Source organism: Schistocerca nitens, chromosome 7, assembly GCF_023898315.1.
Source record: "Schistocerca nitens isolate TAMUIC-IGC-003100 chromosome 7, iqSchNite1.1, whole genome shotgun sequence".
In the NCBI taxonomy this organism is placed as follows: Eukaryota; Metazoa; Arthropoda; class Insecta; order Orthoptera; family Acrididae; genus Schistocerca; species Schistocerca nitens.
In genome coordinates this window covers 296,289,383-296,305,852 of record NC_064620.1, presented here as the reverse complement: position 1 = coordinate 296,305,852, position 16,470 = coordinate 296,289,383, and the positions used below count along the sequence as shown (strand labels likewise).

The following is a 16,470-nucleotide window of genomic DNA, read 5'->3' as shown; positions in this document are numbered from 1 at the left end:
CCGTGTTTTATTGGGCGGGCAAAAGACTGTTTTAACTCGGTGTTTCTTTACTATACAGCTGATTTTCCTCGATAGTGCGCCATTGTATGGAATAAAGGCAGTGGCTACCTCTTCTTCCGTGACTTCATCCGTCTCCACAGGTTGTGCTGTGGTGGTGGGACGGAGAGTGTGTCTAATCTGCCATTCCGAGTACCCATTTTTCCGGAACATGGTTTTGAGGTGTTCCAATTCCTGGGGAAGATTCTCAACGTCTGAGATGCTGCGCGCCCTGTGTACTAGTGTTTTTAGTACTCCATTCCTCTGAGTAGGGTGGTGGCAGCTGTCTGCATGCAGGTACAGGTCAGCGTGCGTTTTCTTCCTGTACACACCGTGGCTCAGGGTACCATCAGCTCTTCTCTTGACCATGACGTCCAGGAATGGTAATCTTCCTGCTGCTTCCGTCTCCATAGTGAATTTGATGTTTGGATGTATGGAGTTTAGGTGTGTAAGGAAATCCAGATGCTTGTCCCTACCATGGGGCCAGATGACGAACGTGTCATCGACATAACAGAAGAAACAAGTAGGTTTCCAATTCGATGACGCCAAGGCTTCCTCCTCGAAGTACTCCATGTACAAATTCGCGACCACCGGTGAGAGTGGGCTGCCCATTGCAACTCCATCCGTTTGCTCATAGTATTCCCCATTAAACAGAAAATACGTGGAGATCAAGACATACCTAAAAAGTTCGGTGGTCTTCTCGTCAAATTTCTGCATAATAACCTCGACTGACTCTTGTAGAGGCACCCTGGTGAATAGTGAAACCACGCCGAAGCTCACTAGGATATCAGTGTCTTGCAGTCTGAAGTTGTCAAGACGTTTCACGAAATCCACGGAATTATGGATATGATGACGGCATTTACATACATATGGGCTAAGTAATTCAGCCAGATATTTTGCCAGCAAGTAAGTAGGTGCCCTAATGTTGCTGACAATCAGGCGCATTGGTACCTCCTCTTTGTGGACCTTAGGGAGTCCATAGAGTCTTGGTGGTACAGGTCCTTGAGGTGATAATTTCTCGGCGTCCCCCTTTGGTAGATCCGCATCCTTGAGTAGAGCCCTGGTCTTGTTCTCCACCTCCTTCGTGGAGTCAGCGTTGATCTTCCTATAGGATTCATCATCTAGCAGGTGCTGCTTCTTCTCAACGTAGTCCTTACGGGAAAGAACAACAGTGGCATTGCCTTTGTCAGCAGGTAAGATAACAATCTCAGAGCACTCTCTTAGGTCCTGAATGGCCACCCGCTCTTTACTGGTGATGTTAATCTTTGTAGGTTTAGTTCTGGTCAGAGACTGGCAGGGTTCCCGACGCACTTCTGCTGCTTCAGGTGGTAATCGCGCAGCAACCTGTTCCACTGCACTGACGACGTCCACGACCGGCGTGAACCTAGGGGTGGGAGCAAAGTTGAGTCCCTTCTCCAGAACCGAAACCGCCTCATGAGACAGCTCCATGTCAGTGAGATTGATGGTTGTCTTGCGTGGTGCCTCCAGTGATGGTTTATCCGAGAGACGTGAGAATTTTGAAATCTGACGTCCAGTGGCCTTTTTAAGTGCACAATCTGCTGTCGACCAGGTAACACCATCCACCCAGTCCCAGGTCCACGAATTAAACTGATTAGCCAGTTTAAGATGAAGTTTAAATAGTTCCTGGGAGTTGCATTCAAAGCTTCGGCAAGTAAAGTGCACCCTCTTACGTACCAAGGCAAGGCTGGCCCGTCTCTTAATTCTCTTGGCTGCTGCAGAATCGATGTGATGCGTGACCTTAGCAAAGCTTGGCACGATCTGCTTGGTACGACATCTCTTCAGAAAAGCGAGAGCACTCAGCAAACAGCAGCATCTTCGATGGCGCAGCTTGTCGAGTTTCTTCATGCTGCGATACATCTCCTCCCCGTAAAGGTATATGATGTGATTCTTCAGTTTCTCCCGGCTTATTTGTTGCTCGAACAGTCCACGGGTATACTGCCGGTTCATAGTGTCCAACGGGCACACTATTTTGGCGATCAGAGATGTCGCCGTCGTCAGGTGTGCTTACGAACTGAGCTCCCGAGGGCAAGCGGCCGATTTAAATCCCCTCCCCCCGCAGGCCGCTCTCTCCGCCATCCACGCCCGCGCGCCGGCGATCGCGAAGACGTGGGCGTCAGAATCTGTCGTAGCGTCGATGTGCTTGCTACGTCCGTCCTGGTCGTCAGTTCATATTTCTTGCTGAGAGTCTTCTTAATTACATTCAATGCCGGGTCCCAAGCCTTGCTGAGATTGTAGCCACAATCTCGGTTGATAAGATCTTCCCTGGTGCAAATTTCGATAGCCTCCCTTATAACACTGTCCCAATATTTAGAGGTCTGAGCCAGGATCTTGGTATGCTCATAATCCATTTCGTGTTTCTCGGACAAACTGTGCTCTGCTACTACCGACTTATTTGGATATTTCAGTCGAGTGTGCCTTTGATGTTCTCGGCAATGATCTTTGATGGTGTGTACTGTTTGTCTGATACAAGTCTTAGTACACTCACAGGGAATTTGGTTTATGCCGGCCGTCCTCAAACCGAGGTCATCTTTCACACTTCCCAGTAATGCCCGTGTTTTACTGGGCGGGCAAAAGACGGTTTTAACTTGGTGTTTCTTTAATATATGGCCGATTTTCCCTGATAGTTCACCACTGTACGGAATAAAGGCAGTGGCTACCTCTTCTTCTGTGACTTCATCCATCTCCACAGGTTGTGCTGTGGTGGTGGGACAGAGAGCGCGTCTAATCTGCCATTCCGTGTACCCGTTTTTTCGGAAAACGGGCATACATCCAAACATCAAATTCACTATGGAGACCGAAGCAGAAGGAAAGAAAACGCACACTGACCTGTACCTGCATGCAGACAGCTGCCACCACCCTTCTCAGAGGAATGGAGTACTAAAAACACTAGTACACAGGGTGCGCAGCATCTCAGACGCAGAGAATCTGCCCCAGGAATTGGAACACCTCAAAACCGTGTTCCGGAAAAATGGGTACTCGGAATGGCAGATTAGACGCGCTCTCCATCCCACCACCACAGCACAACCTGTGGAGACGGATGAGGTCACGGAAGAAGAGGTAGCCACTGCCTTTATTCCATACAATGGCGCACTATCGAGGAAAACCAGCTGTATATTAAAGAAACACTGAGTTAAAACCGTCTTTTGCCTGCCCAATAAAACACGGGCATTACTGGGAAGTGTGAAGGATGACCTCGGTTTGAGGAAAGCTGGCATATACCAAATTCCCTGTGAGTGTGGGAAGACTTATGTCGGACAAACAGTACACACCATCGAAGGACGTTGCCAAGAACATCAAAGGCACACTCGACTGAAATATCAAAATAAGTCAGCGGTAGCAGAGCACTGTTTGTCCGAGAAACACAAGATGGATTATGAGCATACCAAGATCCTGGCTCAGACCTCTAAATATTGGGACAGTGTTATAAGGGAGGCTATCGAAATTCGCACCAGGGAAGATCTTATCAACCGAGATTGCGGCTACAATCTCAGCAAGGCTTGGGACCCGGCACTGAATGTAATTAAGAAGACTCTCAGCAAGAAGTACGAACTGACGACCAGGGTGGACGTAGCAACCACATCAATGCTACGACAGATTCCAATGCCCACGTCTTCGCGACCGCCGTTGTGCGGGCGCACGGAAAAGAGAGCAGCCCGCGGGAGGAGGGGATTTAAATCGGCCACCCGTCCTCAGGAGCTCAGTTCGCAAGCACACCTGACGACGGCGACATCTCTGATCGCCGAAATATTGTGCCCGTTGGACACTATGAACCAGCAGTATTCCCGTGGACTGTTTGAACTTAAATTTACATTAAATTTTGACAAATTCCTCAGCATTCTATATCCTCTCTACTTCAGCCATCTTCACTTATTTTGTAGCTGAAACAGCAAATCACGCCAATGAGTTCTAGCGTGTCATTTCCTAATCTAAGTCAGCATCACCTGACTTAATTTCTCTACACCACATTACCCTTCTTTCACTTTTGTTGATATTCTTACTATAGCTTCTTTTTCAAGGCACTATCCGTCCTGTTAAACCGATTGTCCAAGTGCTTTGCCGGCTCTAATGTCCATTCCATATATTCCTTCCACCTTTCAGATTTCCCTTCTTCGCTTAGTACTTGCTTACCTCTGAGCTCTTGATATTCATACAGTTGGTTCTCTTTTCTCCAAAGTTCTCTTTAATTTTCGTATAGGAGGCACCTTTCTCTTCTCTAGTCATGCATGCTTCTACAGCCTTTCATTTCTCTTCGAACCTTTCGTGCTTACCAGTTTGAACCTCATGTCAATCTCATATTTTAGGTGTCTGCTTCCCTGATTCACTAGCATTATTTTTATATTTTCTTTCTTCCTCAATTAGATTCAATATATCATGAATTGTCCAAGGATTTCTACTGTCTTGCCTTTTTTATCATTTGCTGCCTTCACTATTTAATCTCTCAAAGCTACTCATTCAGCTTATATTGTATTCATTTGCCCTATTTCAGTCAATCGTTGTCTAAAGCTTCCTTAAACTCCCATCTCCTTAGTTTCCCAACTTTCTGCAGTTCATTTATTTTTAAACCAAGCATTAGCAGTTATTAAATTGTGCTTTGTATAAAATTCTACCAGGCAGATATCTCCTTTCATCTCTCCTCCTGGACCATGTTCTCTTACTACTTTTCCTTCTCTTCCATTTCCCACTGTTGAATTACAGTCCCCCTTCACAATTAAATTTTTATCTCTTATAATAATTTGAATGATGTATTTTATCTTATCATACATTCTTTCTATTTCTTCATGAACTGTGGAGCTAGTAGACATACAAACTTGAACTACGGTACAAGATGTTGGCTTCATGTCCGTTTTGGCTGCCATAGTGCTTTCACTCATATTTGCTTTCTCATTACCTGTGGCTGCACTTGCATATCAATAGTGTTGTTATGATCAATTATGGTGATCAAGTAAGCTGCCCTCACATGTCTGCCTGTTTGGGTAAGCATAGCTCATTACATGTTCCCCCTTCTTAAGCTGTCCCAGCACACAGAGCAGCTGAGTGACATTTCGGCCCTTCACCAACAGAAGAAACCATTCATGACTGGTGGGTTAGTAACGAAGAACTGAAAAAAGTGAGGAAGACTAAATGTCCAAGTGGAGGACTGAATGCAAAATGGCCAAAAGTAGATGATCACATATTGATCTAAAAACAGAGAGATCACATATTGAAATGGATTAAAGGACAACACCAAAATGGCACTGGAATTAGCACAAAAGTGATTCAAAGACACACTCATAAGCTAGTGCTACAATGGAACTTAACAGACATTAAGAGTGGAGTTGGTTGGTGCTACAGGTTTATGAAGTGTCATGGACTTAGCAAGTGAATCAAAACCAAAATATCTCAGAAAATACTACAAGAGTATAAAGAGAAAATATTACCTTTCCATTGCTTTATTATTCAATGTCAAAAGACAACCAGTGTGGAACTAAGCCAAATAGCAAATATGAATGAAACTCCTCTGACATTTGATGTGCTGAGTAACAGAATTGTTGCCATGAAAGGTGCTACAATTGTAACTATAAAAAGAAGTGGACATCAAAAGATGCACTACACTGCTGTCCTTTCATGCTGTGCTGGCAGTATTAAACTTAATCCAATGATCACTTTCAAGCACAAAACAATCCAAAACCTTCTGAAATACCATCAGTTGGTGGCATTCATATACGCAACAAGGGCTGGATGGGAGAGAAGGGAAGGTGCTTTGTTGAAGAATTCTCTTCTTGTGCTAGATCAGCTTAGTAGCCATTTGAAAAATTCTGTGAAAGAGAAATTGAGACTGGGAACTAAAGAGCTTGTTGTTATTTTGGGAGAACTTAATTCACAATTGCGACTTCTTGTTGTCTCAATAAATAAACCATTTAAAGTGTATATGAGAGAGGAATGGAACAAATAACAAATGGATGATGGAGGAAAACCAACACGAATTCATACAAAAGAGAATTTTAAAATGATCTACAATAAAAAATGTGTATTATTGAATGAAAAGTAGTTGTCCAGTGTGAGAGAAGACATTATTGTTAAATCTTTCAAAAAGTGTGACACAAGTAATTGTCTCAATGGCAGTGAAGACCATCTTATATACAAAATGGACAATGTCAATGAAGAGGAAAAGGAAGAGGAAGAAGAAAAGTTCAGATGACGATTTTCAGGGAGTTTAAAGGTCAATTCGGTTTTATTAACTAAGATTTTTTTTTGTAGTTTGGCTTTGCAATATAATAATAAAAATGGTAAAAATGTTTTTTTAAACTGCTTAAAAAGTAAGGTGTGTCTTACAGTCCATAAAATATGGTATACGGTTCCTCTAGCTACTCACCATATACAGTGAGTAGTATTCTATCCTTTTCATAGCTTTGGAGATTCATGTGTTCAGACAGACAGACAGACAGACAAGAAAGTTTTAGTAAAACTTCTAATCACGATCTTTCCCCCACCCCTTTCTGCCAGCTAATTTTGATGAACTAACGTCTACACAGTGGCCCAAACAATGCTCACATTACCTGTGAAAATTTCATGAAAATTCGTCTAGAAGTTTTGGAGATTAGCATTTCAGAGACAGATGTGATGGTTTGACCAATTTATTATTAGTACAGATTAGACTTACCACTACATAACCCCTATCTGATTTACTATTGATAACCATGTAATGACCTGATCCAGAGTCCTGTTCTCCCTGCCACCACATTTCACTAATTCCCACTATATCTAACTTCAACCTATCCATCCTTTCTTTCAACTAATATAACCAGCAACTCAAATAAGGGACCTAAGATTCCACAATTTGACCTGTAGGATGCCAGTTGTGTTTCTCCTGATGAGAGCCTCCCACTTGGTTGTCCCTGCCTGGAGAATCTGAATTTGGAGCTATTTTACCCAGGAGGATGCCATCATCATTAGGTCACACAGCAGAGCTACAAGTGCTTGGGAAAAGTAATGGCTGTAGTTTCCCCTTGCTTTCAGCTGTTCACAATACCAACACAGCATGATCATGTTAGCTAATGTTACAAGGCTAGATTAATCAATTGTCCAGACTAGTACCCTCCAACAAATAAAAAGTTGTGGTCCCTCTCCAGAGATATCACTCCTATGTGGTTGCACATGTGATATGGCATTCTGTATCTTAGAGGCATAGAAGCCATCCCCCACCCCACTCCTTCTCCCCCTCATCATGGTCTGTGTGTGTAGTGGGAGGGGGATGGAGAGGGGGGAATTCCATGATGTGGAATACAAAAACTATCAATTCAGTCATGAACTGTATAGATGTGCCTTACAAAGAGACAACACCCAAGAAATTTTAAGTACCTGGTGATCAAAAAGTCAGTATAAATTTGAAAACTGAATAAATCACGAAATAATGTAGATAGAGAGGTACAAATTGATACACATCCTTGGAATGAGATGGGGTTTTATTAGAACCAAAAAATACGAAAGTTCAAAAAATGTCCGACAGATGGCACTTCATCTGATCAGAATAGCAATAATTAGCATAACAAAGTAAGACAAAGCAAAGATGATGTTCTTTACAGGAAATGCTCAATATGTCCATGATCATTCCTCAACAATAGCTGTAGTCGAGGAATAATGTGAACAGCACTGTAAAGCATGTCCAGAGTTATGGTGAGGCATTGGCGTCGGATGTTGTCTTTCAGCACCCCCAGAGATGTCGGTCAATCACGATACACTTGAGACTTCAGGTAACCCCAAAGCCAATAATCGCACAGACTGGAGTCTGGGGACCTGGGAGGCCAAGCATGATGAAAGTGGCGGCTGAGCACACAATCATCACCAAACAATGCACGCAAGAGATCTTTCATGTGTCTAGCAATATGGGGTTGAGCACCATCCTGCATAAACATCGTACGTTCCAGCAGGTGTTTATCAGCCAGGGTGGGGATGATGCAATTCTGTAACATATCGGCGTACCTCTCACCCGCCATGGTAGCAGTTACAAAACCAGAATCGCGCATTTCCGCAAAGAAAAAAGGCCCGATAACGGTAGATGTGATAAATCCAACCCATACCGTGACTTTCTCGTCATGCAATGGAGTTTCCACAACAGTTCTAGGATTTTCGGTAGCCCAAATTCTGCAGTTGTGGGCATTGACAGACCCTCGGAGTGTGAAATGAGCCTCATCGGTCCACAACACGTTACTCAACCAATCGTCAACTTCTGCCATCCTTTGAAATGCCCACACTGCAAATGTCCTCCGCTTCACTAAATTGCCATTGCCAGGTAACAGTTCATGATGCCGATGGATTTTGTACGGATAGCAGCGGAGGGTACGCCTAAGTGCCAACCAAACAGTAGTGTATGGAATGCCGGTGCGACGTGTGACTGCACGAGCACTGACTTCCCTGTGCATAGACAAACCCACTACTGTCTCCATTTCTTCCTGAACTGTCTCAGCAGCATTACACCTTGTGTCTGGTCGGCCACTACGGGGTCTATCGTCTAAACAACCCATGGCTTCGAACTTTGAAATCATTCTCGCCACAGCTGCATTTGTGAACGGACCTTTACCCGTTCGAATCCCCTTCCTATGGCGACAGGATCATAACGCTGAACTAGCACGTTCCCCATTCTGATAATACAGCTTCACTAAAAGTGCCTTTACAGATAACGTCAACATGCTGCAACTGCTGGCGCATCTGATTACAGCTCCTGTCCACTGCCATTTGTCGGACATTTTGTGAACCTTGTTTTTTTTCCTAATAAAACCTCATGTCATTCCAAGCATGTGTGTCAATTTTTACCTCTCTATCTACATTATTCCATGGTTTATTAAGTTTTCAAATTTATACTGACTTTTTGATCACCCGGTATGATGTGCAGATGTCCTGAGAGAAGTATCTTATTCATACATACCAAAAGAGACAGATTCAGTTATGTTTAAACGCTTTCCCAGCAGTAATAAATTTGTCTACATTTCAAAATATTCATAAGTCAAAGAAACTCAAGGAGAGTGGACAATTACAAAGCAAATGAGTCGCAGGGATAGTAGACTATAAACATGAAAAGGACACTTTCACGCAATTTTTTAATTCACGTTGCTGTATTTAGCAACTTTATTATGCAGTAATTACCACAAGATACTACTTTCCAGTTAAATTTAACACTCACAAATTAAGCAAAATTTATAATTATTGAGCTTCAGAATATGTGTAAGATGAAGAGTGCCATTTCAGAGACATTTCCAAGAGAAACCATACTCTCAATTTTAGCAAGCTCAAAAGCATTCTGTGAGCGTTAGCATGAAAATGATCCAAGATTTTTTTTCTGCTTTGGCTTCTATAGACATCATTTTTTGCCAAATATTTACAATTAAGCTACTTATTACAATTCACATGTCTACCTCAACAGTTTCAGCGAAAGTATTCACATGACATAACATCCCGCTTACTCCCCAGCCTCAAAGTCACATTTCAGAAATGGTTAAAAATGTGCATCTTGTATGTGGTGGGTGGATACAAAATTTTTCTGTAGTTTACTAATTTTTAGAATTGGCTTAAAAAAAGACGTGTAGAAAATGTAGCCATTTACTGGCTATTGTTTTCTCCCTGATGACACGTTTTTGCCTCAGCTGAGAAAGTAGATTAGAGTTTGTAATCAACTCACAACAGTACATAAACTTCATCAGTAGAAATGCTACAGTAAAGAGAGTTGGAGATGACAGAAGCGAAGGTCTAGATAGAAAATCCTGGAGTGCACTTATATAGGCATCCAGCAACTGGTATTTAAGACTGCAAAGTAGTAAAGGAAATTTATCTGTACAGGCTGAGAAGAAAGTTCTGGTTTGGAATGGATCATTCTGCATTGCAAGGGTATTTCACTCAAAAATAGAAAGAAAGTCTGATTCTATATTGAATTAGTATTATTGCAAAAATTCGAGAGGAAATGATACTTTTAAAAATGCATAAATGGTACTGTAGTGGGAACTGAAGAATTACAGAAGTTGCAGGTGAACCAGTGGTTTGATTTCCTAGGGTTAATTTTCAAATTGTGCATGTAATGTGAAATTTTTATATCAAAACTTGTGCCAGGAACAGGAGGCACTCTGAAATCTAAAAAATTGTGTTTGTACAATGGACTATTAAATACATCTGTGTATTTTCAAATTGAGATATCTTTTCATGTTTGCATCAAATCCATGAGTCCATATAAACGTTAAAAGTGTACGTTATCCTGCCAGAATAGCTCTAAGCACAATGAAGTACATAACAACAAAAGCTGGAGTTTCTCTCTTTTTTCACAAATTTTGAAGAGTGAATTCTGCATGAAAATTCCTCCGACACTCTCTTGAGAAAGTTAATGTTGATGTTTTGAAAGTTTTACACAGTGTATTTCCTCTTCTTTAAATTATTTCGACATGTAGAACTCTAACTTTGTCAAGAACATCTATTATGAGTTTTGCTTTTTTCTTGAATAGATACAAATACTACCATGGCTACTTCTTTATATTGATGATAAATCTCAGTTTTTTTGTAATGCAGATGGTCAATTATAACTTTGTATTCACTCATGAATGATGGAGATTATGACATAATATTGACATTCCCCATAGTTCACAAGAAACATTCACTGAAGTGAGATTCTATTCATATCTGTAGTGAACTGAGCTTTACTCAGATTTAAGAGGAATCAAGAAAATAAGTGAGAAGGAACACAGCAAGAGGCACAGGAGTAGAAGTCAGTGTTTGTTAAGAGATGGGGTTCTTACTCTATGGGGAAAGGGATCAGTTATGATGTAAGTGAAGGAAATGCTCCAGGTCACTGAGAACAAATTGGGGAAAACACATGGATCTCAATTGGGATGGCTAAGGATCTGAATCTTATTCCTGTTGAATATAAGTTCATTATTATATATGTCTTGGATGGCTACGGATCTGATTCCCATTCCTGTGGAATATAAGTCTATTATTATATATGACAAATAGTTATTATTTAGGAATGGGAAGTGGGTAGTAAGCAATGAAAATGTAAATAAGGATTATCAAATTGAAGTTCAAACCAATGTTCTACCAGACACCCACACAACTAAAATTTCTATGTTAATGTGCACTCTTCTGTACTCACTTTTACACTGGCACAAAATTGTTAACCAATTACGATTATCAGTTTTTTAATAACTTTATTCACTTACAAATGTTTAATAAATTATATAAATAACTATGAAAGACATGGAATGGTACAAATTGTGAGATCACATAAGAAAATAATGTTTGGAAATTTTTAAATTTAGATACATAAAACAAAGAACGAACAATTTACGTACTGTTTTATATATACACAGAGTATATAATCCTCAAAATTCGGTTCTGATATTGTGTGTTATATTAGCACTAGCATAATTTCAGTTCATAATATTATTGTACAAAAATCTTATGTAAAATGTATACACAGAACATTCCACAGACGTCTAGTTTCTGCCATTGTTTTACAATAGCACAGCTCTAATACTGCATAATTGTTACTGGAATTAAATAAGGAGTTACTAAAAAATTGCTTACGTGTCCTTACTACTTTTGTATCATGCTACCTCACATAACACACAAAAATTGTATTTGGCATACATACATACATAATATGTACACTGTAACTTAAATTAATAGCTGGAATGGTAATGCATCAGTCACTCTGTAGGGAAGCAGCATACTCTGCTGCTTCCCTACAACTCGTCACATCATAGTTGATGCTTTTCCAATTTCTATTCTTTATTATGGCAATAAATGCTATCACAGAGATGCTGCAAGTTATTTTCAATTCAACTTGGAGGACTTGTGAAAAGGTATGTCAGTAATTCTGGCTGTGTCATTTCACAACGATATTTCTGCACCATTTCTTGTACTTTCAGACGTCGACGCACATGTGGTGGTTGATAACTGAAAACAAAAGAGAAACTTTAGGTGAATCAGTTACTTTAAGTGTAATAATTTAATCATCCAAACACTGACATTCCACTGTTAGTAGTATTTTGGTATTTGAAATTACTGTTACTGTAGTGTTACTTCTGTATGGTTTGCTGCAAATTTTGTAAACAACTGTTGCACAAATATTCACAGTCTACAAAATCAGTAATATACTACTGTCTGTATTTCCACATGGTCATTACCAAGTTTCCCTTCACCTTCAAATGTACAGTTGAGTCACAGGTACAGATTTATCACGCCAGTACTATATCTTAATTTCCTCCACTTACAGACTAATATATCATGTAATCCTGCTGGATATATCAATGGATCAATCAATAGATCTAAAAACAAAGATGATGTGACTTACCGAATGAAAGCGCTGGCAGGTCGATAGATACACAAACAAACACAAACACACACACAAAATTCAAGCTTTCGCAACAAACTGTTGCCTCATCAGGAAAGAGGGGAAGGAGAGGGAAAGACGAAAGGATGTGGGTTTTAAGGGAGAGGGTAAGGAGTCATTCCAATCCCAGGAGCGGAAAGACTTACCTTAGGGGGAAAAAAGGACAGGTATACACTCGCACACACACACATATCCATCCACACATATACAGACACAAGCAGACATATTTCAATATGTCTGCTTGTGTCTGTATATGTGTGGATGGATATGTGTGTGTGTGCGAGTGTATACCTGTCCTTTTTTCCCCCTAAGGTAAGTCTTTCCGCTCCCGGGATTGGAATGACTCCTTACCCTCTCCCTTAAAACCCACATCCTTACGTCTTTCCCTCTCCTTCCCCTCTTTCCTGATGAGGCAACAGTTTGTTGCGAAAGCTTGAATTTTGTGTGTGTGTTTGTGTTTGTTTGTGTATCTATCGACCTGCCAGCGCTTTCGTTCAGTAAGTCACATCATCTTTGTTTTTAGATATATTTTTTCCCCACGTGGAATGTTTCCTTCTATTATATTGAGATCAATCAATAGAATTATACATACATCTAAGAGGTTGCTCAGTGCAGTGCAGAGTGATACATTTCCCAGTGTGAGGTCACATGGGTAATCAGCAGCAGCAGATTTAAGAAATGTTGTTGACTTTAAGGGTGAAGACTCAAATTAGAAATACGTAGGCTCATTAATAGTTGAGATGGAAGCCCAGTATCAAAAAGAAGTAAAATGGGAATTCCAACAGTGTATGGTGGCATGATGCTAATCTTGACTCTTTGATGCAGTTTATTTGTACTGGAGCATTCGACTGGTGAAGGCATGGCCGGCCATGATAAACATCTGTTTTGTGATTTTGGCAAAAACGTTATTGATGGAGTCATTATTATTTTGGAAACTATATCTAACAGTAAATAAACGGGCACTCCTAAAAAATTTTGCCAAGGCCGAGTGCAGGTGCAGGGTTTGATTCTCGATAAGTCAGTGGGGGCTATTCAACTTCCACCTGGATTGTGCATCATTTTTGGAATTTCACGATCAGACAATCTAGGTTATGCCACATTAACAAGTCGCGATGATAATTCTGATATATAATATGTGGAATCTCAAAAGCCCTGGCAACATGCAAAACTTCAGCTACCGATGGGTCCTACTGTCTTAATGCTTGAACATGCACTTCATTGTTCAGTGCTAATCTGACCATCACATCATATAGTAATGTTTCTGCATATGATTTTCCACAAGAACACACAAATTTACTTTAGGCCCTGCACGTCTGTGATCAATGTGCATAACTATTTGATGTTGCCTTATGGTTCTGGAGGAACTTTAAATGAGTAGACACTGTGTGCATTCCTGTAGCAAAATGTTCACTTAACAGTGAGTTAATGGCTGTTAAGGGCAGGACTGATGGTTCAGACAAAGGAGCCAATTTTGGCACAAGATTCTAGAACTATGTGTTTGTAGAAAACAGAACAGCTCCAAGGGCACTTAGTGTCACTTGCCTGGAAATGAAGATATGAGGGCGGTTCAGAAAGTAACCTCCGATTGGTCACAGTGCGGGTTGTGGGGGGAGTAGCGACGCCATCTGTGCGTTCACGCACTCAACAGGTCAGTCGGCATCAAGCCGTGGTCGAGTGAACGTCGTACCTGCGCTAGTTTAGTTTTTGTGGCAGTTTGAAATGTGTGCTGCAATAGAAAACCCCGCCAAATGTGAAGTGCGTGCTGTCATAAGGGTTTTTACAGCCAAAGGATATTCTGCAGCAGCTATTCATCGTGAGCTTTGTGCCGTGTACGGACCAAGAGTTATGAGTGAAGGAGTTGTCTGTGAATGGGTACGTTTATTTAAAAGTGGACGAGAAAACGTTCATGATGAAGAGAGGAGTGGTAGACCATCATTGGTGACTGACGAACTCGTTCAGACAGTTGATGCAAAAGTTCGTGAAAATCGACGTTTCTCAATGTCGGAGTTGTCTACTGGTTTTCCACAGATTTCTAAGACTCTCTTGTACGAGATAGTGACAGCAAGATTGGGTTACCGTAAGTTCTGTGCACGATGGGTGCCCAAAATTCTTACCGACCACCACAAAACTCAAAGAATGGCCTCTGCATTAGACTTTCTGTCACGTTATGAGGACGAAGGAGAACCATTGTTAAACAGAATCGTGACCGGTGACGAAACGTGGATTAAGTACGTGAACCCTGAGACAAAAGAACAATCAAAGATGTGGGCACATTCAAATTCGCCTACCAAACCAAGAAAAGCCTCGCAAGATTTTTCTGCCAGAAAACTGATGGCAACGGTGTTTTGAGATGCCAAAGGGGTGTTGTTGGTTGAATTCATGGAACGTGGTACGACCATTAATCAAGACGTGTACTGTGAAACAATAAAAAAGTTACGACGGGCTATACAGAACAAACGCCGTGGTATGCTGACTTCCGGTATCGTTTTTTTGCACGATAACGCCCGTCCTCACTCTGCTCGCAGAACAACTGCCCTTCTTGAGTCCTTCAAGTGGGACGTTATCAACCATCCACCTTACAGCCCAGACCTGGCGCCAAGTGATTATCACCTCTTCATGCATTTGAAGAAATGGCTCGGGTCACAGCGGTTTGATGACGACGAAGAGCTCAAAGATGCGGTCACAGGTTGGCTCCAGGCACAAGCGGGTGATTTTTATGCAGAAGGAATTTCAAAGCCTGTGAAGAGATACGATAAGTGCCTCAATCGCTATGGAGACTATGTAGAAAAATAGTGCAAAGATGTAGTTGTAAGATGTATATATTAAAATATTTTTATTTAACTTGGTGTATTTTTTTAAATCAACCGGAGGTTACTTTCTGAACGGTCCTCGTAGTTCTAGATTTATGCATAAGCCCATAAACAGAGCTCTTCCTATCTTCATAATGGCAGACTGCTCAGAGGAAAATATTTATGGCCTCAAAGTGTTTACAGAATTAGGGTTTTTTTATGCAACGCTCGATCCTGAGTGCAATGATTGAGAAGATAATACAGCAAACACACAAAATGATAATCTCTATGCTTTGCAGCACATAGCTATGATAATTGTTACTAGGTAGGAGTGATGCGGTCAGAACAGTGTACATCACAAATGTATTGCACTCACGCATGATCTTGAACAAACTACAAATACTGTTTTTAATGACATCTTAAATTGGTTCTCCTCAAATGGTCTCTCACTCAATGCAGATAAAACTCATTATATGAGGTTCCATACATCACAAAGTAATCTCGATGAAATTAACATAAAATGTAGAGATCAACCAATACAGAAAGTTGAAGATACATAGACAGTAAATGTAATTGGTCAGTTCACATTCTTCATCTATGTAAAAAACTTAGCTCGGCAACATTTGCGTTACGGGTAATTTCTTCAGTGGCTGAAGTTGACACCATTAAGGTTGCCTACTTTGGCTACTTCCACTCATTGATGTCATATTCTGAGGGAACCAATCACTTGCAAAAAATTTCACCATTAAAAAAAAAAGAGAGAAGAAGAAGCAATCAGAATAATGTGTGGGGTCCATCAAAGACACTCTCGCAGGCACTTGTTTCGGAAGATAGGTATCCTAACAACTGCCTCACAGTATATTTTTTCCTTGCTGACCTTTGTGTGAAAAAATTATTCTATCTACCAAGACAACAGTAAATTCCATGGCTATAACACCAGAAACAAAAACAATCTACATTTCGACATGAAACGTCTCACTCTGGTACAAAAAGGAGTTTACTACTCCAGCATTAAGCTGTTCAATGCTCTACCACTACATATCAAATGTGTTCATACAGAACTGCCAAAATTTAAACAAGTTCTCAAAGATTACCTGACAGAGAAATCTTTTTATACTGTGGATGAATATCTGAAAGAAAATGTATACCATCACTAAACTTATTGCGTCTAGAAGTAGTTAAATTGATTTTATTGTGCATTTGAGCATTAGCACACTTTTTGTAACAACAAATTGGCTGTACCTGTATTTACTCTTGTAGGCCTAATATCTG

The 16,470-nt window shown here is 40.8% G+C and overlaps 1 protein-coding gene across 7 annotated transcripts in view; it reads right to left on the bottom strand.

Annotated features, from left to right (window-relative positions):
- Positions 1-11,277: 11,277 nt before the first annotated feature.
- The window catches only part of LOC126194626 (ral GTPase-activating protein subunit beta), a 425,832-nt gene continuing 420,639 nt past the window's right edge, over positions 11,278-16,470 (bottom strand). For 6 of the 7 annotated variants that reach the window (XM_049932779.1, XM_049932783.1, XM_049932785.1 and 3 more), the window contains one exon: positions 11,278-11,973. In XM_049932779.1, coding sequence (XP_049788736.1) covers positions 11,856-11,973 — 118 coding nt within the window. In that variant the 3' untranslated portion in view covers positions 11,278-11,855. The remainder of the gene's footprint in view (positions 11,974-16,470) is intronic. The other variant, XM_049932787.1, reaches the window with a different exon arrangement.